Genomic DNA, 21022 nt, shown 5'->3' on the forward strand with positions numbered 1-21022 from the left:
GTTACAGGACCTCGGCAGGACCTTCTTCTTCAGAGATAGAAAACTCTACCAGGGTGCTCCATCCTCGGAGCTCCTCTGTGCCCCACTGGAGGGGCTGATAAATGCCCCTCCCCATCCAGGGGTATCCCCTCCCCATCACTGTACTAGCTTGGGCATCTCTGCCTCTGTGCATTCTTTCACTCTGCCCTGCAATTCATCCCAGCCCCTTGAAAGGCCCTCCTCTTTCTCCTTCATCACTCTTTGTGTATCACCAGCTACAACACCCACATTTAAGCCCCCCTCCTCCAAGAGACCACATTTGGAGCACCCTTGGGACATCTGCATAAACATGAACACCATTATCACCTTCTTGACGTCAATATCAAGCTATTTATGTTTATAATTCATGTCTCCCCACTAATCTGTAAACTTCTAAAGGGCAAGAATTATTTTTCCCCGCCGTAACGGTAAACAGTAAGTACAGCACACAGAACAGTGCACACAGTAGGTGCTTAGTAAATGCTGTCGATGGGTGTTCGAGCACTAGAATAGGAACCCAGAAGTCCGCAAACCTGCATGAGTGTAATTCTGAGGTTAACCACGTGCCAGCTAAAACTTACAGGGCAGTCTCGTGGAATTCCACCAAGTTCCATCTGCCCCTTCCAAAAAAGAAGTGCTATATTTGTCTCCCATCTTCCTGTTACAGGGTAGGGGTATTTGGTGGACTGGGTGGAGGCAGGGGGAGTGGAGAGAACCAGAACCTGAGAAGGTCCATTACAGGAGCAAGGCTGTCCTCTGGCCAGGATACAGCTAAGCTTTCCTTCCTGGGCTAAGTTTTGTTGTTTATTTGTGTCTTTAAAAGGATAAAAATGTATGAGATATTGCACTGGGTTGACCAGAAAGTATTCTGTGACCATTATAATGAGAGCTACATTGTCTTCCCGACCAGGTAGGAGTGAGTGATGGAGGCCTCCGGGCACGTCCCCCTCCTGCTTGGGAAGAGGTGGCAGAGCTGTGGAAACGGCATAGCTCATGTCAGAGTTCCCGGGTGGGGACACAGCCCACTGCTGACACCAAAAGACGCTTTTGGGGTTTTCATGGGCACAGTACTCCATAACACTGCATTAAGTAGTGAGAAAATTTATCCCCTTTCCAATTCTACTTCAATTCTTCTGATTAAATAAGGAAAAGGTCTCACTTTGGATACCATCTCTCTAACACTGGTGTATCTTCCTCACTAAGACGCAGAGAGTAGGCCTCAGACACAGAGGCACAGCAGCGAAGTACTTCACTAGAAAGTGGTAACACCGCCTTACCTCCACTGCATTTATTATAGTTATCTTCTGCTTATGGCAAAAGTTAATGGTTTTCCATTTAAATAAATATATTTAAATATAATAAAGGAGTCAACTTTTTAAAAAATGAAGTAAATAAAACAGGAGATATACTGCTACAGCAAAGTTTGTGAAGGCAGCAAGGGAGTGATTCAAGTTGGGAAACACTGGCTGAAACAAAAATACCTTAACTTGGAAAATGGCCACACGTTTTTGCAATTTGTCACCACTGTGATTCTGCAGGCCAAGAGCGCCCTGGCCCACGCCCTGCGGTCCTCCCACCACGACTGTGACCTGCTGCGGGAACAGTATGAGGAGGAGCAGGAAGCCAAGGCCGAGATGCAGAGGGCGCTGTCCAAGGCCAACAGCGAGGTGGCCCAGTGGAGGACCAAATACGAGACGGACGCCATCCAGCGCACAGAGGAGCTGGAGGAGGCCAAGTAGGGGCTCCCAGGTTACGGTAGGAGAGTCGACCCTAAGACACAAGGCAAGGGACAGAGGACAGACCTTCTCTTCCTCCCCAGGCCTTTGAGTTTTCTTAAACACGCAGACCTGGTCTCCCTGCCCCTCTCCCAGGGTACTGTCCATTCCGCCCGGTCCCCTCGGCGCCTCCTAGGTGACTGCTTTGCCCATTTGGGGACTCTTCAGGTGATACGTACTGTCCAATCATCAAGCTCTAGGTCTTCTCAAATTCCAGTCCTTTATAGATGGCTCAATTCCCTTCCGATCCGATAATTACTTCTGAAATGGTCCACCTTTGTCAACAACAACAAACCTGGTTCTCTTAGGAAAAAACTGGCCCAGAGGCTCCAGGAAGCAGAGGAAAACACAGAGGCTGTGAGCTCCAAGTGTGCTTCCTTGGAGAAAACCAAGCAGAGGCTCCAGGGAGACGTGGACGACCTGATGCTGGATTTGGAGCAGGCCAACACCGCCTGCGCCTGCCTGGACAAGAAGCGGAGGAACTTCGATGAGGTCCTTCCCCACCGCTTGACGGCAGCCACAATGCAAGAGATGTGTGAGATGCACACCTTCGGGGAGGCCCTCGAGCATCAACTCCCAGTGTGGAGGGTTTGGGGCTTTGCGCTGTCTCTTTACTTTTGTGACAGTCCCTCCAAAATGAATTTTATTTTTCGTTAAAGTTAATTCAACTTACTTTGAGATCAACATATCTTTCAAGAATACAGCAGACCTTTGTAGTGGTATCAGAGTTTGGAACCCCTGAGTTTGGGGCTCACCCTGTTTCTTTGGTCCCTAAGGATAGAAGGGTCCACCTTGTCATTGCTGATGGCCCTTGTTGACAGTTGACATGACTCATCCAAGTCCCTGGCCCTTTCGGCTTCTCACGTGTCCCTCTGTCACCTCCTAGGTCCTCGCAGAGTGGAAACAAAAATTGGATGAGAGTCAAGCTGAGCTGGAAGCTGCTCAGAAAGAGTCTAGGTCACTTAGTACTGAAATCTTCAAGATGCGCAATGCCTACAAGCAGGTGGTGGGTCAGTTAGAGACACTGAGACCGGAGAACAAAATTCTGCAAGGTGAGCTCTCCCCATCACAGGGGTGTGACAGTCCCCAGCTCTCTCCCCATCACAGGTGACAGCCCCCAGCTCTCTCCCCCCAACAGGTGTGTGACAGCCCCCAGCTCTCTCCCCATCACAGGTGTGTGAGTCCCCAGCTCTCTCCCCATCACAGGTGTGTGACAGTCCCCAGCTCTCTCCCCATCACAGGTATGTGACAGTCCCCAGCTCTCTCCCCATCACAGGGGTGTGACAGCCCCCAGCTCTCTCCCCCCAACAGGTGTGTGACAGCCCCCAGCTCTCTCCCCATCACAGGGGTGTGACAGTCCCCAGCTCTCTCCCCCCAACAGGTGTGTGACAGCCCCCAGCTCTCTCCCCCCAACAGGTGTGTGACAGCCCCCAGCTCTCTCCCCCCAACAGGTGTGTGACAGTCCCCCTTCTCTTCTGGCCACCCCTCCCCCATTTGGCCACAGCATCCTCCTTCCTGCTGCCCCACAAAATCCTCACATCTACTCAGTTTACCCTGAGACCCAAACTCCCCCAATGTGAGGCATAGTCACAGCCAAGCCTTGTTCTTGAGAACAGAGGGCTCTCTGGGCTGCTAAGCTCCCTGCTCTTCTACAGAACATATCTTCCATGGATTCTGTCTCTACATGGCTTTGTGTCCTTGATCCTGTCACTAGATCCCTTAGGATCTCAGACTGCTGACCTATAAAACTAGACCAGATCCAGTGCCCCCTAAAGCCCCTTCTATTTCCGAAACCATGATTCTATGTGTTTTCTCCACAGTTTTCTCCCCCGGTCCTCTCTGTGCCCCTTCTGTGTACTGTGTGAAGGTTCAGGGTCATACAGGTGTTCTGTTGCTTCTCCCCATGCATCTTCAGGTGAGGCCACACACCTGTGTCTTGTCCACACCTTCCCCGAAAGGTTTCACTGTACTTGTTCTCTCCTATATGAATGTCATGAATGAATCACCAATCCCCAAATTCCCTGGCAAATGCCTGTGCTATCAGACAGAGCCTGTGAAAACAGCCTAAATCAAGCCTGTCCTTTGCAGAAGAGATGACTTAACCATGCAGATTGCGGAAATGAGCACGAATCTTCAGGAAGTGGAGAAGACCAAGAAGCAAGTGGAAAGAAAAGTCAGACCTCCAGGCTGCCCTAGAAGAGGTGGAGGCAAGTGTCTGGGATGTGAAGGAGGGCGGGGCACTGAGGAAGGGGACTAGACCACCCCCAGGGGCCCTTCCTGTGGGAGGCACTGGGGCTCCAATGGGAAGAATCCAGCCCCACCCCTGCCCTGGGGGGGGGACCAGCTGCTCTCTGCTTCGTCTGTCTCCTGGGTGTCCTCTAGTCCATCGTATTTCTCCTACTGAATAAATAAACTTGTTCATTATGTCCTCAACGTCTTCCTCTCAGAAAGCAAGAACTCAATCACCAACCATCCTGAGAGCCAGCTCAGAATGCCTTAGTTTAAACAGAGAGTTATACACAGTCATCTTTGGCTGTTGGGAATTCTGTGTGGTCCAAAGAGTGCAGTATCCTGATGTAATCGTCAGTTGTGGCCAGTGAGGGGTTTGGGGCTTTGCGCCGTCTCTTTACTTTTGTGACAGTCCCTCCAAAATGAATTTTATTTTTCGTTAAAGTTAATTCAACTTACTTTGAGATCAAAGTACTTACTTTGAGATCTTAAGACGTTCTAGGGAAGTCTGCACTACGCAGGATAACAGGAGAGCAATTCCTCTGTCTTTCTCTGTCTTTTTTGAGAAGAGGTTGGCTCCTGACTTATGGTCACTATTTAAAAAGACACAGTAATCAAAATTTTTACTTATTGAAAACGATGCTCTGTCCTCCTCAAGACATAAGATTGTTAACAACAAAGCTTCAGTTCTAGTTTCATTACTAGTAACAACTTGGGAGCAAACTGTTTGACCTTTTTGAGTACTGTTCTATTTATTTGTAACATGAGTCTAATAATACCCATTTTATCATAATGGAGATGCAAAACCTCATTCAAGAAGGTGGCTGCCCCCGGCAATCCCAAGCACTCCTTGACTTTTATCAGGGTTCCTTGGAGCATGAAGAGAGCAAGATTTTGCGTGTCCAGCTAGAGTTGAACCAGGTGAAATCCGAGCTTGAGATCACTGAGAAGGACAGAGAAATCGAGCAGCTGAAAAGAAACAGCCAGCAGGCAGCAGAGGCCATGCAGAGCGCGCTGGATGCTGAGATCCGGAGCCGGAATGATGCTCTGAGGCTGAAGAAGAAGATGGAGGGGGACCTCAGTGAGATGGAGATTCAGCTGCGCCACTCCAACCGCCAGGTGGCAGAGACCCAGAAACACCTGTGCTCAGTCCGGGGCCAGCTCAAGGTGAGTGCACGGCCCCTGGAGGACCTGGCAGGACCTCAGCCTGCCCTGGGCTCCGGTCTCACCCCTGGTTTCTCATGAAGGACACCCAACTGCATCTGGATGATGCCCTGAGGGGCAATGAGGACCTCAAGGGGCAGCCAGCCATCGTGGAGCGCAGGAATGGCCTCTTGCTGGAGGAGCCGGAGGAGAGCAAGGTGGCCCTGGAGCAGACGGAGCAGACCCGTAAGCTGTCGGAGCAGGGGCTGCTGGATGCCAGCGACCGAGTGCAGCTCCTTCACTCCCACATGTGTCCATCCTCACTCCACCCAGGGTCCACCCTGGAGGCAGGCAGGACCCAGGCTTGATGGAAAGGAGTTCCCACCACTCCTTCCAGGCTAGTGGTCAAGACAAACTTTCATTAGGCCTAGTTCTTGGAATAACTTTGTCTCTAGATGGACAGATTGCTAAGCTTTCTTTTATCTGAAGATAAAAGATCATGGGGAAATCGGAGCAAGGAATGACGAATTATTGCATAAAAGGGCTGGAAAAGGCTTCACAGAGGCAGTAACATATAAGCTGCAAGCTTAGAAAATTAGGATTGTCTTTTGAAATAATTACTTTTAGGAAAGTTAAAGAATTCCTTGTTTCATTTTTTACTTTTTTGGACCACGCCACATGGCATACGGGATCTTAGTTTCCCAACCAGGGATTGAACCCGCGCCCTGCGCGGTGGAAACACAAAGCCCTAATCACTGGACCGCCAGGGAATGCCCCCAAAATTCCTTGCTTTAAAAACTATTTTTTGAATTAGCCAAAAAAACAGAAAAATACCAACCATATTGTTAGCATTTTGGGATCTCTTATTCTAGGCTCTTGTTTCTATACATAAATATGATATTTTTTGTAAACGTGATTAATCCTTTTGCAACTTGTTTTCATTTAACAACGTGTTGTCAACATATTTCTATATTTTAGGGGGGTTTTTGGGTTTGTTTTTGTTTTTTGTTTTGCAGTACACGGGCCTCTCACTGCTGTGGCCTCTCCCGTTGTGGAGCACAGGCTCCGGACGCGCAGGCTCAGCGGCCATGGCTCATGGGCCCAGCCGCTCCACAGCATGTGGGATCTTCCCGGACCGGGACACGAACCCGCGTCCCCTGCATCGGCAGGCGGACTCTCAACCACTGTGCCACCAGGGAAGCCCATATTTCTATATTTTAAAATAGTTTTCTACGATACAGTTTTTTAATGGCAGAAAAGCAGTCCATTTTAGTTGTGTATTATGGCACTTTTATTTAATCAGTCTTCTATGGTTGTATATTTTTAGACTGTTCCCAGTAAAAATTTTTATGATTGGAAGATTGTATGACAAACTTCTTCATAACTAAATTTTCACATATATCCATGATTACTATTTCCTTAATATTCCTGGAAGTATATATTCATGGTCAAAACAGCAAAGACATTTATGATATGTTGTAAACTGATCTTTAAACAAAGTTGTCCCAATTTTTATTCCCATGGGGAAAATATGTGAGCGTGCTTAGCTATTATTTTTTTTCATCTTCACCAATTTTGAAATGCCTCATTTTAAAAATGGTTGAAAATGCCTCATTTTAAAAATCCTTGTTTCTTTGATTACTAATGAGGTGGAACATTTTGTCCTATTTGTTGGCTACTTGTATTTCTTCTGGTGTGTCTTAGCTATCTGTACTTTTGCCCTTTTTTCTTAATGATTTGTCTTTTTTACAGATTAAGGAAGGAAATTTTTTTCAGTAATGCACACTGCAAATGTTTTCTCGTTTGTCATCACCCTAGCAACTCTATGTGCAATGTTTTGATCATGAGAATTATTTTTCATTTCACAGTTATGTCAACCATTTCCTTGTTCCAGCACCTTTAACTAAATAATCTATCCTTCCTCAAATATCTGAATGTCCACATTTATCATTCACTCAGTTCTTTTCTGTACAATTCTCGGGCCTGTTTTGGGATATTTGTCCTATCAAAAAAGAAAGCGTGTTTTTAATTTTTTTCACCTGTGTGAAAAATAAGAAATGGAACGTTCTCGAGATTGACTTCTTTCCCCACCCAACCCTCTCCCTTCCAATCGTTGTAAGTGTCCAAATGTAGCCCGAACCTCTTATCTAATTTTTCTTGTAGAACACGTGCCTGATAAATAGCAAGAAAAAACTGGAAGCTGACATAGCCCAATGCCAGGCAGAGGTGGAGAACTCTATCCAGGAGTCCAAACAGGCAGAGGAGAAGGCCAGGAAGGCCATCACGGATGTGAGCTCCATTCTTTCTTATCAGAGATGCTGTCTGGAGATGAGAAAGGGGCTTCTAAGCCAGGACCTGCAGGTAGGTTTCCTCTCCTCACCCCTGCATTCAGTCAGTGGTGGCTTCCTGGAGAGACGGAAGGAGATGGAGCCTCAGCAGAGGCCAAGTGGGAGGGGAGCCATGCAGAATCAGCGGTGGCTGCGGGAAGGAGGAAAGCATCAGCATGTCTAGCACCAGCCTCACAGCATCCTCCGTGTGCCCGCATAGGAGGGGTGGGTGGCCCACTGACGCCTCCTGTGAACTTAACCAGGCGGCCATGATGGCCGAGGAGCTGAAGAAGGAGCAGGACACCAGCGCCCACCTGGAGCGCATGAAGAAGAACCTGGAGCAGACGGTGAAGGACCTGCAGCACCGCCTGGACGAGGCTGAGCAGCTGGCCCCGAAGGGCGGGAAGAAGCAGATCCAGAAGCTGGAGGCGCGGGTGGGGTGGCGGGAGGGGACTCTCACTCCCAGACTGACACCAGCTCAGCCGCCTCTGGCAGAACCACAGTCCAGAAACTTAGGTGGCGGGGAATTGGGCACTGAGTCGACTGTAGGTTCAGTTTGAGGACCACTTGTGAAACTCCCTGTGAGCCAAATGTCCCCCCTACTTCTCCCTCTCCGGTCCCTATGCCCCAAGACACACACAAACCCACTTTCGAATGCGTATCCCTCGATACCTACAATGTAATGACATTTCAAATGTTCACATTCTGTTTTTATACAGATTCAGATCTACATAAATGGAAGGGGAAACATACCTTACAATCATAAGATTACACATTTTGGTGCAATTTACATTTTGGACCAGGCTCCACTTTGATAAACAATGGCCCATCCTACATAAGATATGCAGTCTCCCTCGCCCTCCCATTCCGGGAGCTCATTCCCTTCCCAGATTTCCTAATGTCGAAACACAACTTGCAATTCTGCTGCCTTCCTCAACTCCATCCTAAATGCAGGGTGACTGGCGTTTCCCCCAGGCTAACTCGCCAGCAAAGTGCGATCCACACGCAGGACAGTCCTGATTTTTCTTTACCTGGGAGTGTATTTTGTAGTTTTTAGTTTCTTTGCTGGTGGTTCCCTTTGTTTCCTATACCCCTTGCTTTTCCCGTTAGACCCTGGATGGCTTGTTTTATTTGTTTTTCTAAACAGGCTGCATTACCCATTTGCAGTTTGGAGAAGGGCTCGGAGGAAGAGGATGTTAAACTGTCTCTGCTGTCCCCCAGAGAACGGGCACGAAAGAGGGAAAGAGGATGAAGGGGCGGAGAAGAGAGGGAAACAACTTCTCCCAGCAGGAAAGACCCAAACACATTCTTCATGCCAGCCTCCCAAGGATGTGGTCACCAGCACTCGTACACTTTAAATGTGAAACAATTTTCTGGCTAAAAACTACAAGGCTGCAGACACATGAGTAACAAAAGTAAACACCAGGGAAGTCAGAGCTCCCCCCAGAATTCTTTAAATGCTTATTTTTAATTATTCCCAGTCCTCTTCTATTGAAACAAACTTGGGCTTGTCCTTCACACGGACCCCTCCCTGGACGGAGGAATTAGATCCCATGCCACCCTCTTTGATACTCTGATTCCTGGGTTGGCAGGGAACCCTCCGCCAACCTCCCCTCTGTCGTGGTGAGGCACCTTGACTGTCCTCCAGTCCCCAGCTGCCCAGTTATCTTAGTTTCATGAACCTTACAGAGGCCTAGAGAGAATTCCCAGGGAAGCTGATGGAAGACAGCTTCCCGGGGCTGGTGGGTGGGGTCTTCTCTGGAACAGCGCCCAGAGCTGCCTGTTCCACTGGTAGATTTCAAGGTTGATCCAGTGGCTACTGGGATGCCCAGGGACTGGCTGCCACCTCCACCACTGGGCTCTCCCTGGATTGAGGAATCGGGCTGCCCCCTCACGACTTCAGGAAAGGCAGACACAGCTATGAAATCAACAACACCTGTGTAGTGCTTTATCATCAACAAATACTTCCACAGACTTTGTCTCATCTGATCCCCACATTCAAGGCAGTTTGGGCCGGAATTATCATCACCATTCTAAATACACAGAAACTCATACTCAGTGATGACAACGGGCTTACTTTGGATGGATCAGCTGGACGGGGGGCTGAAACACACCTTGGACTCTACCTGGCCCAGGTTCTCTCCATGACCCCTGCCACCTTCCTTGATCAGGAAGCCCTCACCGGGCTGCATGGCCCCAGGGGAGGCGTCACTTTTTTGCGAAGCCTGGTCCACTAGGCGAGGCGCGTGCACCCGGGGTGCTCCTGCCCCAAAGACGGCGTCTCATTGTCACTTGCACAAAGCCACGGCACGGACTAGTGGCGGCCTTGGGAACCACATGTGTTCCTGAGCCCTAGGAGGAGTCATCTGCCCAAAATATAAGTAGAGCATCTTGAGTTTACCCTAAAACAACCTGCACGTGAGTGGGTGAGAAAAGCCTGGGAGGCGTGACCTGACCTCTGTGCTCTCTTCTGGGAGCAGGAGTCACATAGCGGGCTAGAGGCTGAGCAGAAGAGGGAAGCCCAGGCGCTGAAGGGCGCGCACAGATACGAACGGAAGATCAAGGAAATGACTTACCAGGTAGGCAACGGCTCTCCTGCATCCCCTGGATCAGACCCGGCAGAAGCAGCGGGGGAGGGGGTCTGGGGCCCTGGCACCGACGCTGTGTTGGCAGGCCGAGGAGGACCGCAAGAACATACTCAGGCTCCAGGACCTGGTGGACAAGCTGCAGGCCAAAGTGAAGGCTTCCAGGAAGCAGGCGGAGGAGGCCATGAGTAGGGGGTCCCGGGGAGTTGGGGGGGCAGGCGCCCTGGCAGGAGTCCGTCCCTGTTTCACAGCGCCCGCGGCAGCTGAGGCCCGAGTTTTCATTTGCGGGCTATAAACACAAGCTCAGGACGCCTGCCCTTTCCTTCTCCGGTCTGCATTATGCAAGCCTGCCCCACCTCCCCCTCCCATGGGCCTCCTGCCTCACTAGTCCTGGCCCCGCCCCTCCATCCCTTCCCTCTGCCTCAGCCCACCTGGCTTTAATCCCACCCACACTGGCTGACTCCACCCACCCCCAACTTACTCAGAATTCCCTGCCCGGTGAGCTAACCTTGAACACCTGGCCTTAATTCACGTCATCCCATCTCAGCCCTGGCTCTGGCTTCTACCACCTCCATCCCTCCCTGGCCTCCCTAGCTCCCACCCTCCAGTTCATCCTTTTTGATCTGCCCTTGAGCAAACAGGTGAAACCAACAGTGAGGAAATAGTTTGGGCTGAAACCAACATTTCCCAAATATCTTCTGGGGCCACTAGGTCTGGAGGATGTTAATAGCAGGAAGCTGGGGCAGCAGGTGGGGGGGAGGGGGAGGTATTTTACAGAAAAGAAATCGTTCGGGAAACTCTGGGTTACACAAAGTTGGATGACGGGTGGCTTTACTTCAGGATTTCTCAGATTTTGCAGGTAATACGGGATGGACTCCATAGTGGAAAAGGCGTTCTAGACTGTAGCATTTCCCACCCTTTAATGGACCTTGGCATCTTTGTATTGGAGGCAGAGCCTCCCACAGGACTAGTGTCCTGAGGAACAAAACCTGGGGGAGTCTGGCCTAGATAAATGACTGAGGGTGTGGCTTCTCCCCTGTCCTTTTTACTCCCCGCCCAAGGGCCTGGTGCTTCTGTCCTGACCTCTGGGAAGCAGATCTGAACTGGTTAAGTTGGGGGAGGATCAGTACAGTCGCAGCAGGACTGGCCAGGCTGCAGGGTCCCCGGGAGGCCACCTTCATGAGAAACGCTTGGATGGCTCTCAGACCCATACAAGGCCCGGGCTACAGGCAGACAGTACGGGGAGCAGGCCCGGGCGGGGTTGGCGGGGGCGGGAGCTGGACCTTTGGTCTCTGACAGCTCCACATGCCTTGGGACACTTGGATTTCCTCCCAAGAGCTCCGGGGTTGGGGGGATGGCAGAGAGGCGGGATACAGGGCAACATGCAGGCATCCTGGGGGCAGCAGACCCGCAAGGTAACCAGGCAGTGCACACAGGAGCCAGGGGCATCGTCTTCACCGCTGCAGAGCTCAGCTTTCCCTCCTCTGCCGCCAGGGAATTGGGGGCCCAAGCTCTCCTGGTTCCGCAGTTCCCCAGAGGTCATCAGGGACTGGGGGCCTCAGCGCCAGAGTGAGGGGCTTCCTCAGCCTCCTGCCCCCTCCACCTTCCGTTCAGGAGGAGCAGGCTAACACGCAGCTGTCCAGGAGCCGGAGGGTCCAGCGCAGGCTGGAGGAGGCCGAGGAACGGGCGGACATCGCCGAGTCCCAGGTCAACAAGCTGCGGGCCAAGAGCCGCGACATGGGGGCCCAGGTGAGAGCAGACTTCCTCCCCAGACGTCCTAGGACCCAGGACCAGGCAGCACCCAGCAGAGTTTGGAGGGTGCCTGTCAGTGCACCTTCCCCGCTGCTGGTCGTGCAGCCACAAAAGTCACTGCTTTAGCCTGGACCCTGTGGTTCCAGGCTCACAGGAGCAGTGCGGGACCAGGGCCAGACCACCCCATCATCCCCGCCCCTCCCTGTTGCAAGAGGCGCTGCCCAAGAAGCCCCTGCTTTTGGGGGAATTCACCCCAACTCCGGGAGCTCGACTGGTTTGTTTTTACAACGCGCAAACGGAGATAAAGCCACGCCTGAATATTTTCCTGAGGCTCCAGCATCTCCAGCTGCCCCCACTTGAAGACAGTGCCCAGCCTCACCTTTGGTTTGACTCATTTCCTGTGTACAATTCTTTTTCTCCCCCAGAAGATGGAAGAATGAGCCCTTCCCCCCCGTTGCCATGGGACACCTCGGGAAAACGGAGAGAAGGTGTCGTGAGAAATAAATTCTCCTGACTACTCGGATCCCTGGCTCTGCTGTGTTTATCATCACGGTCCATTCCTCCTCCGTGGGGTGGTTTTCAGATTCTTGCCAGGTCTATTTATAAACTATAAAGAAAGTAAGGGACGTGAAAGCAGACCCTCCTGGCCCTGAGAAGGAAAGGTGGAAATCCAACCCATCTCGAGATATATCACCAGCTCCCCAGCAGTTAAAAATAAAAACCCTTTCAGATAAGCATACCCCTTTTTCTGCCTAGGAACTCATAATTTTTTCCAATTCAGTTCCCCTAAATTTACAGACAGGGAAACTGGACCCAGATAGACTAAGCACTCTGACTGTAGTTGTCCAGGGTGGTGGGAGACTTGACCCCAAGATCCCAGGCCCCCCAAGCAGGGCTCTTTCCATGAAGCAGCTCTGCTTTTCCATCCCGTCCCCCCCCAGCGGCCGTGTCTCCACTCCTCTCAGACCACCCACAGCTCCCAGAACATCTTTAGAGGCAGTAGGCGCTCCTGAACCTGGGATGCATTCCTGGGAGGACAGATGCTTCGGGAAGGACTGCCTAGGGGCTGGCCTGTCCTGCAAGCCCTGCCCCTCCTTCGGGTCCCTCCTCTCCACGCACATGGACCCTCCCCCTGGTGCTTGAGCCGAGGGTGAGGGGTGCAGCTAGTCTCAGGGTCGCTCCCAGATCCCAGCCGGATCTTGCTGAGTGTGACTGTGTTGGTTTGCCTACCCTGAAGGGTAGTAAAGCAGCAGGACAAACAAGGACAGGATCAGAAGCCGAGACTAAATCTGAGCCTCGGCCTGACCACTTCTTAGCAACAGCTGTGTGGCCTGGGTTGGCCGCATACATTCTCTGAACCTGAGTTGTCTCAATGGTCAGACTGACCCGTGTGGTCAGGGGCATGGACTTTGGGTTCCAGCAAACCGGGATGGAATCCCAATATTATCACATACCAGCTGTGTGGCCTCGGGCAACTTAAGACTAACGGTCTGAGCCTCAATTTCCTTATTCTGTAAGGCAGAGATACCAATAAAAATCACCGCTTTCCCGGGACAGATGGGGGGTTGGGGGGTTGGCAAGGCGTGCAGGGCTTCTGGCTTACTAGGTACCAGGCACTGAGATGCACTCTCCTCTAAGATCTTAGATCGTCCCTTCTCTCTGGCCTTCTAGATCCTCCTTTCCATCTCATCACCAGCCCACCCCTTGTGCCTTTGACACAGTGGGGCTGGAAGGTAACGATGGGTGGCACCAGTAGTGGTGGCAGGAGGTGATTCTGAGGTCGGGTGATCTCAGATGTCTTGACATCGCCACCACCGTCGTCACTACCATCACCATACTCACCGTCGTCCTGGCTAAACTTGAGGACTGAAAGAGTCATTAAAAATGATCTCTTCAATCTCCTCAATTTTACAGGCAAGGAAACCAAGGCTGTTCTCAAAGTGCCCAGATACCAGATCCTAAGCCTACACTTCTGCCACCCCGCTGCATCGCCCTCCCAATGAAAGTCATACAATTTCAAATACGCGAACAATTCTGTGTGATGCTGAGTATTACGGGACCGTCTTCCTCTTCTCCATCCTGGCCTCCCAACAAGCCCGTCAGGAGGTCAGGCAGATATTAACACCTTCATTTCCTAACGGGGCTGCAGATGGACTGTGGCCTTTCCAATGCTGAGGAGGAACTGGCATGGCAGCTCCTCAGATTCACCGCGCAGCACAGAGTCTCACACAGTGGCCTTTCCCTCTGTATGGGCGTGGGCTTTCGTGGTGAGAGCCCTGGGGCCAACCTGCCGGGGTCCCAGTCTTGCCCCGCCATTCATAGCTGTGTGATTGGGAACAAGTTACTCCGTGACTTTAAGCCTCAGCAACCTCACGTATAAAACGGGATGTAACAACGTACTTTAGAGGGTTAGACGGAGAAGTAAGTAAGAATATGCAAGGAACGCCCTTGGTCTGGAGCCAGACACACAGTTTGTACCCTGGTAGCCTGGCATCATGGTGGGCAGAGGTAACACATGGCCTAAGGGCACAGGTGGAGTGTAAGACAGGGGCCCAGACGGGCTGGGGCTTTCACTGTGTCTCTAAGGAGCTTCCTCTGGTTTGAGGGGCTGACACACCATGCATTTGAGGGTCATCAAAAAAACTTCCTGTAGAATCACTCCTTTCTGACACCCCCACAAAAGCAGATCTGGATTCCATCTGCTCGAACACTCCCCAGGTCACCTGGAGCTGCCTAGCATCTCTGCACTTACCTGGTCCCCCACCTCCCCACCCTGGGCCCTCAGATCTCCAGCACATCATACTTTCCAGAAGGCCTGGGGCAAGTAAGGGAATGTCTCTGAGCCTCAACATGGGGCAGGAAGTCCTGGGACTTCCTACCTCAGGATGAAGTTGTTGAAAGACTCCCGCGTGACGCTGCGCAAGGGATTTCCCCAGAAACGCAGTACTGCGCAAATTGGAGATGTTTTACTAACAAGAATGATAATAATAATGAGATCGTTGTTGTTATTATTATCTTTCAGCAGTGAAACCTAGCCACCAAACCTGGGCTTCGAGTTCTGGGGCCTGGGAGAACAGAACCCACCCTGACCCACAGGCCTCTTCTAAACAGAGCTTTGCTGCCACCTCCTGGCTATGGAAAGACATGCTTTTCATTTTGCAAATGACCTAGAGATTGCACCCCTGAAGTCTTGACATTAGACGTTCAGAGTCAGAGGTGTCCTTGGGAATCAGGATCATGCCATCCAGGCCCCTGGTTTTGCAGATGAGAAAATTCAGATTCGTAATAGGATCTGGTAACCCCACAGGATGAAGTGTCAGAGCCAGACGCCCAGGTCTCGGGGCTCCCAGACCAGGGCCCCCTCAACTGAGTGTCCGTAGGAGAGGACCCTGCGGAATCTGAGACGGAGCCTAGGACCGGACAGGCAGTGAGTGGCCCCAGCGATGGCCCTGGCAGCAGGGGATGGGACCATGGCCAAGGGTCTCCTCCCAGACCTCACTGCCCTCATCGCAGGAACCACCAGGCTGCAAGAGAAGTGTTGGCCCCAGAGTGGAAGGCAGTGGACCTCCACAAACAGCCCCCTGCCTCTAGCAGGGGTGGGTGATCAGACCCCGGGTTTCTCTGGGACGAAGGTGGCCCGTGGAGTTTCCAAAAGTGAGTCTCTTGTCCCTTTTCCTAGGCCCAAGACAAAGAACCAGGGCGTCCACTCCACAGTGAGATACCCAAGTCAAGACCTTTGCCATCTGATCCTTCACACCCCTCCCACCTTTCTCCTGTCCCAAAAGGGGTCGAAACAACGGGTTTCCTTGCCCTCTGGCCTTTGGGTGGATCCAGCCAATGGGGAGCTGAGACAGAAAAGCAGAGAGGAAGAGGAGAGAGAGGCCCTTTATTCCCTGCATCCCTCCCTGCAAGCAAAGGTCCCATTCCCTTCAGGAATCGCACTCCCCAGCCCTCTCTGTGTCCATCTCCAGTGACCGGTCCCCTCACCCTGCTTGCACCTGGAGCTCTGCCCTACCCCTGTGGCCTCCCTAAACCTGCCCACACCTCCCAAAAGAGTCTCTCCCTCAAACACCCCACACATTATGCTGATCTGAGTGTGTCGCCTGCTTCCTGCCGGAGCCCTGGCTGATACACACCCTGCCCTGCACATCTATTTCCCTGCTCCACAGCCCTCCTATGGAGCGGGGCCAGCTGACCATGCAAAGCACCACTACCTTGCTGCGGCCAGCGTACATCTCCAGGTCATAAATCCCATTCGGATCACTAATGACCCATTCAGTTTCACTGCACACTTCCACTTGACGCAGACCTCCCCTCAAATGAAGCTTTTAGGATTGCATCCAGGTCCCTTTTTTTCATTTAAACTCATAGCTCTTAAACCCAGGAAGAAGCAGTCCTTTCCTGCTGAGATCTAAGTGGCATCGGTGGTGTCCTGGAACCAGCCCGTACCGGTTCGCAAGAGCCAATTATAAAACTTTTTAGGAATTCTGTGAACCAGTTCTTACAATTAAATTTCATAATTCACTTACTATTAAAATTAAATTTTGTAATATTACAATGAGATAAATTACAGATCTTCCTCGACTTACGATGGAGTCACATCCCAGTAAACCCACTGTAAATTGAAAACACTATTAAGTCAAAAATGCATTTAATACATCAAACCTACCAAACATTGTAGCTTAGCCCAGCCCTCCCTGAACGCGGTCAGAACCCTTACATTAGCCTACAGTTGGGCAAAATCATCTAACACAAAGCCTATTTGACAGTAAAGTGTAGACTGTCTCGTGTAATGTATTGAATACGGTACTGAAAGTGAAAAATACAATACTCGTCTGGGTGCAGAATGGCTGTAAGTGTATCAGTTGTTCCCCCTTGTGACTGCATTGCTGCCTGGGAGCTGTGGCTGCTGCCCTGCCAGCATCACCAGAGGATCAGACTGCATTCCACTAGGCCGGGGAAAAGATCCAAATTCAAACTTCAAAGCACAGTTTCTACTAAATGCATATTGCTTTCCTAAAGTTGAAAAATTGTGAGTCAAACCATCTTAAGTCAGGGAGGACCTGTATACTAAAAACAAAGGTACTAAAAAATCAATACATACAACTAATTTACTGCATTTTGTTATGACCTATGATTTATGACTATTAAATCCGTGTGGTAGAAATACTCTCCAATGGAGTGCTGCTTACATCTCTTCCTGTCTCCGCATTCAGTGATGTCACGGGGGAGCCTGAACCTGGCCGTGGTGGAAATATTTACACCACGGATACTGGCAAACAGGTCAATGCAGGGCTTTTTTATTTGTTAGCTTGTTAAACATTTACCAGCACACCACTAAGTGGAACCCATGAAACCCAAGTAAAAACAAATGTGCAATTCTGTATATAAAGATATTGGAGTATGTAGGGCCAAGCCCACCCTCCATGTTCCCACAGGTCCTACCAGGTCAACTGATTCAAGGCAGCAAATTGAGAGGATTTCTCAGGGCTAAGAACCGCACGTTGCAGAGTGTAGGGAAGGTGGGGAGGACGGGAAGGAAATGTGGACCTTGCCATCCCAGTCCCACTTCCATGGCTAGAGCATAGGAACTCATTCAGCTGTGACAGAAGTTCAGCTTCAATGTCTAGGCAAAAAAGAAGATTTATTGGTTCACCTAAATGAAAATTTCAAGGGTAGTCAATCTTCAGGCTGACTGGGCCCACAGACATGTAGTTGGATCTAGGTTTTCAGAAGACTTCTTATTTTTCTCTTTCCATCTCTCCGTTCTGCTTTCCTCTAAATTAACTTTATTCCCAGGAAGGCTGCCCCTCTGTGATTACAAAATAGCCAGGCTTATATCCTGTATCTTACCATCTTATGCCAGAGCTTCTCTTTCCCAGGAGTTCCTGCAAAAGCCAAAGGGCTGGTTTTCATTGGCTATAATTGCCCGGGTGGTCAGGCCCCTGGTCGGGAGATGGTAGGAGGATGTGAGGCTTTGACTGGTCAGTTCTCAGTCATGGGGGACCAGCTGCACCCAAACCCCATGAACCCAGAGTCAGGAGGGGTGTTTCCTATTCCTCCTACTAGGTCAAGCTCCTATTCCCAGAAGCAGTGTCGGGGGAAAAAGGGCACCAACTCTTCATTACGAGGGCTCACGAGCACAGGGCCATGGGCTTTGCTGAGTCTGCTTTCTGCTTTTGGAACTGGGCTGCCTTCCCACAGGGTCACTGTGTGGACAAATCCATACGACAGCTGTAAACCCCCTGGCACAAAGTGCGCTTCTAAAATGCCAGTTGGCATTTTCCTTTCTTCCTTACTTATCTCGTTCCCACCAAAGAGGCACCACTGCTGACACAAGTTTCTCAGTCATAGGGTATGTATAGGATCTCTCTTCACTCGCTGTGGACCCAGCTGGCACGGCAGACACCCCTCGTCCTTCAACACTCTGCTAGAGTGCAACTTCTCGTAAAATCACTTCCTCCCCCACCAGTGACCTGAATTCCACTTAGGGCCTCTCACTGCTGACAGGGGAAGGAAAAGCCCGTAGCTCAGAGGCACTGCCCCAAGGCCAGGAGCTTCCTGTCTCACGAGTCGGGAGGGAGAGCTCTGGGTGGATCCAGACAAAACATCTGGACCCAGATCAGGACACAGCTGGGATCTGGACCCAGGGCCAGCCCACAGCAGGCTGGTGGCACTGCCGGGGCATTGCTCCTTCTGGAGAGCAAGCAGACAACGCATCCAGCCAACAGTGGATTGATGGAGGGCCTATGACATGCCAGGAGCTGTTCTAAGCTCTGGGAACAAAGTGGGGAAATAAATAACAAGCCTTAGAAGTGCCTCCCTCCCAAAGGTATTACAAGTTCATCTCAAACCTCCAGCGCTCCACCGAGCGGCTCCTGACTCTCACCTGCCCCACTTGCCCTCTCGCATTCCTCTCTGGTCCCTTGAATTATTGTAATCATCCACTTCCTGGTTTCTCAGCATCACTAAACTACCATCTCTTCAAGGGCCAGCACCCTCTTCATCATCTTAGAATCCTCTAGTGCAGGTGAGGCAGTCCATAGAGGTTGCTGGAAAGGATGAACATTCATAACAGCATTTTCACAATAATAAAATAATTGCAAATAACCTAAAATGCTTAGTAATCGAGGGCTCCCTGAATACCTTATGGGAATAGTTATTAACAGCAGCTGACATTAATTGAGCACGTTTTATGTGCTAGACGCCGTTTTAAGACCCTGACATGCAACATCTCATTTAATACTTACAAAACTTCTCTGCTACTGGCTCTTATTTTCTCCTCATTTTACAAGTGTGGCTCAGAGAGGTTAAGAATTTGCTTAATGTCACACAGCTAGTAAGTGGTAGGGCCCGAGCTTGCAATCACCACGCTAGTCTAGGATTATTAGGAGGGTTATGTATCCTTTAAAAGGCAACAGCACAAACAGCATTTGACTACATGAAGATGTAGATATTAACATATTTACTCAGAGAAGTTAAATGAAAGAAGCTTAAGTTAATATATACATGCTGATGACAGCCCTGTGTCAGACAAGCCCACAATCAGGGTGATGAAATGGAGTTTCTCATATCTTTGAGGTTTCACTTCTCTGTAAAGCTGTGTATAATTTTTTAAAGTTATCTACCTGTGAGTTTTATGCCCTGGGGGCTGGGCAACCTATTCCCTAATTTGATAGACGAATCCTGGCTGAGATGTTGGGACGTGAGACTGACTCAGTTCTGCTCCTTCCCAGCAAACAAGGATCTTCTGAAACAAAGCCCTGGCTGAAGGTAGGCTTTGGGGGGGTCCTGAGAGATGGAGGAGGGGGCTTCCGGGCGGTGGGCGTGGGGGATCCTTGTAGAGAGGGTCTCAAAAGTGTCAACTCGGTCACAAAAGCGGCCCCTGGGCGCTCAGAAGTGCAGAATCCCAGGCCCTCCCAGATGCAGTGGATCCACATGTGCCCCTGAACAGGATCTCCAGGTGATCTGTAAGCACATTCGATTTGAGAAGCACAGATCTGGAGCGAGTCGGCTCACGTTGTGGTTCAGAGGCCAGTGCCCATCTCTGAACTGTTTGTTAACGGTCTCCCGCAGGATAAGTACAGAAATTGAGAGTGTTTGGAGGCTTCTAAAGCCATGTGACAACTGCAGTGATATCCAATCTCCTGATCCACGGACCACACTCTGACCATCTTTGGTGTGGCAGAACCGGGGCGATGAGTTGCATCTGGTGTGAGTGGAGGACTCGTCCTGCCCGGTAGGGCTCAGAATCACCAGGAGGGCTTGTTAAAGTGCAGCCAGCTGAGCCCCATCCCCAGCATTTCTGATTCATTAGCTCCGGGGTGAGGCCTGGGAGTCTGCATTTCTAACACACCCCCAGACGATGCTGACGCTGCTGGTCCTGGGATCACATAGTGAGAAGACAGGTCCCGACCAGTGGGAAAGAGTTACAGGACCCATATTGTTGCTCAAGAGAAAGAAGAAAGTTCCAACAATGCTGTGTAGCGCAAAAACAGGTGAGCTCACTGTTTACGAAATGCTTTAACATTCCTTACTTCCCTTGGACCTCACAATAGCCCTGTGGGCCAAGTTGTTACACTACCATTTCTATTCTAGAGATGAGGAAACTGACTTGTCCAAGGTCAAGTAGCAGAACAGGTCCACATCACCTGGTGGTTCAGATGGAGCCTGGGTGGGAGTTTGGGTCTGCTGGTTTGAAGACCCCTCCTACCTTAAAGCAACTGGGGCCTCTTCTTTCATGAATTCTAGCCAGCTGGCTTCACTGGAGCTCCTGCAGATTTCTCATCCTTTCTTCCCCAGAGATGAGGCTCTCCTTTCACTGGGGGTCAGGCTCTGGACTAAAGTGCTCAACCACGGTGAGCCTCAGACCCTACAGGGGTGATTGTTGTTAATGGGTTAACTGTTGTTATTTTAGATGAATTAAATATTTTTAAATGCCTCAGTTTTATTTTCTAGCACAGTAAATATCCCTAGGTAGGATCCACATAGACAAAAGCCCTTTGGGGTCCTCAATAATTTTTCACCCACATAGACAAAAGCCCTTTGGGGTCCTCAATAATTTTTCAAAGTATAAAGAAAGGTCCAGGGATGTCCCTGGTGGCGCAGTGGTTAAGAATCCACCTGCCAATGCAGGGGACACGGGTTCGAGCCCTGGTCCGGGAAGATCTCACACGCCGCAGAGCAACTAAGC

General features: G+C 50.6%; 1 protein-coding gene and 1 pseudogene across 1 annotated transcript; both read left to right on the top strand.

Moving 5' to 3' along the window:
* Positions 1 to 4784: 4784 nt before the first annotated feature.
* Positions 4785 to 5355, top strand: LOC111186000 (myosin heavy chain, skeletal muscle-like). The gene has a single exon (XM_089900340.1). The coding sequence runs from the start codon at positions 4815 to 4817 to the stop codon at positions 5265 to 5267; it is 453 nt and encodes a 150-aa protein (XP_089756466.1). The 5' UTR covers positions 4785 to 4814; the 3' UTR covers positions 5268 to 5355.
* Positions 5356 to 7344: 1989 nt separating this feature from the next.
* LOC149744745 (myosin-8 pseudogene) lies at positions 7345 to 8266 on the top strand (annotated as a pseudogene).
* The last annotated feature ends 12756 nt before the right edge of the window (positions 8267 to 21022 follow it).

Source organism: Delphinapterus leucas, chromosome 19, assembly GCF_059928025.1.
Source record: "Delphinapterus leucas isolate spDelLeu-1000000601 "Yukka" chromosome 19, BTC_Dleu_Yukka2, whole genome shotgun sequence".
Classification (NCBI taxonomy): Eukaryota; Metazoa; Chordata; class Mammalia; order Artiodactyla; family Monodontidae; genus Delphinapterus; species Delphinapterus leucas.

Bases quoted from the DNA above. Each gene is read 5' to 3' on its own strand.
- LOC111186000 (XM_089900340.1), top strand. From the start codon at position 4,815: ATGGAGATGCAAAACCTCATTCAAGAAGGTGGCTGCCCCCGGCAATCC.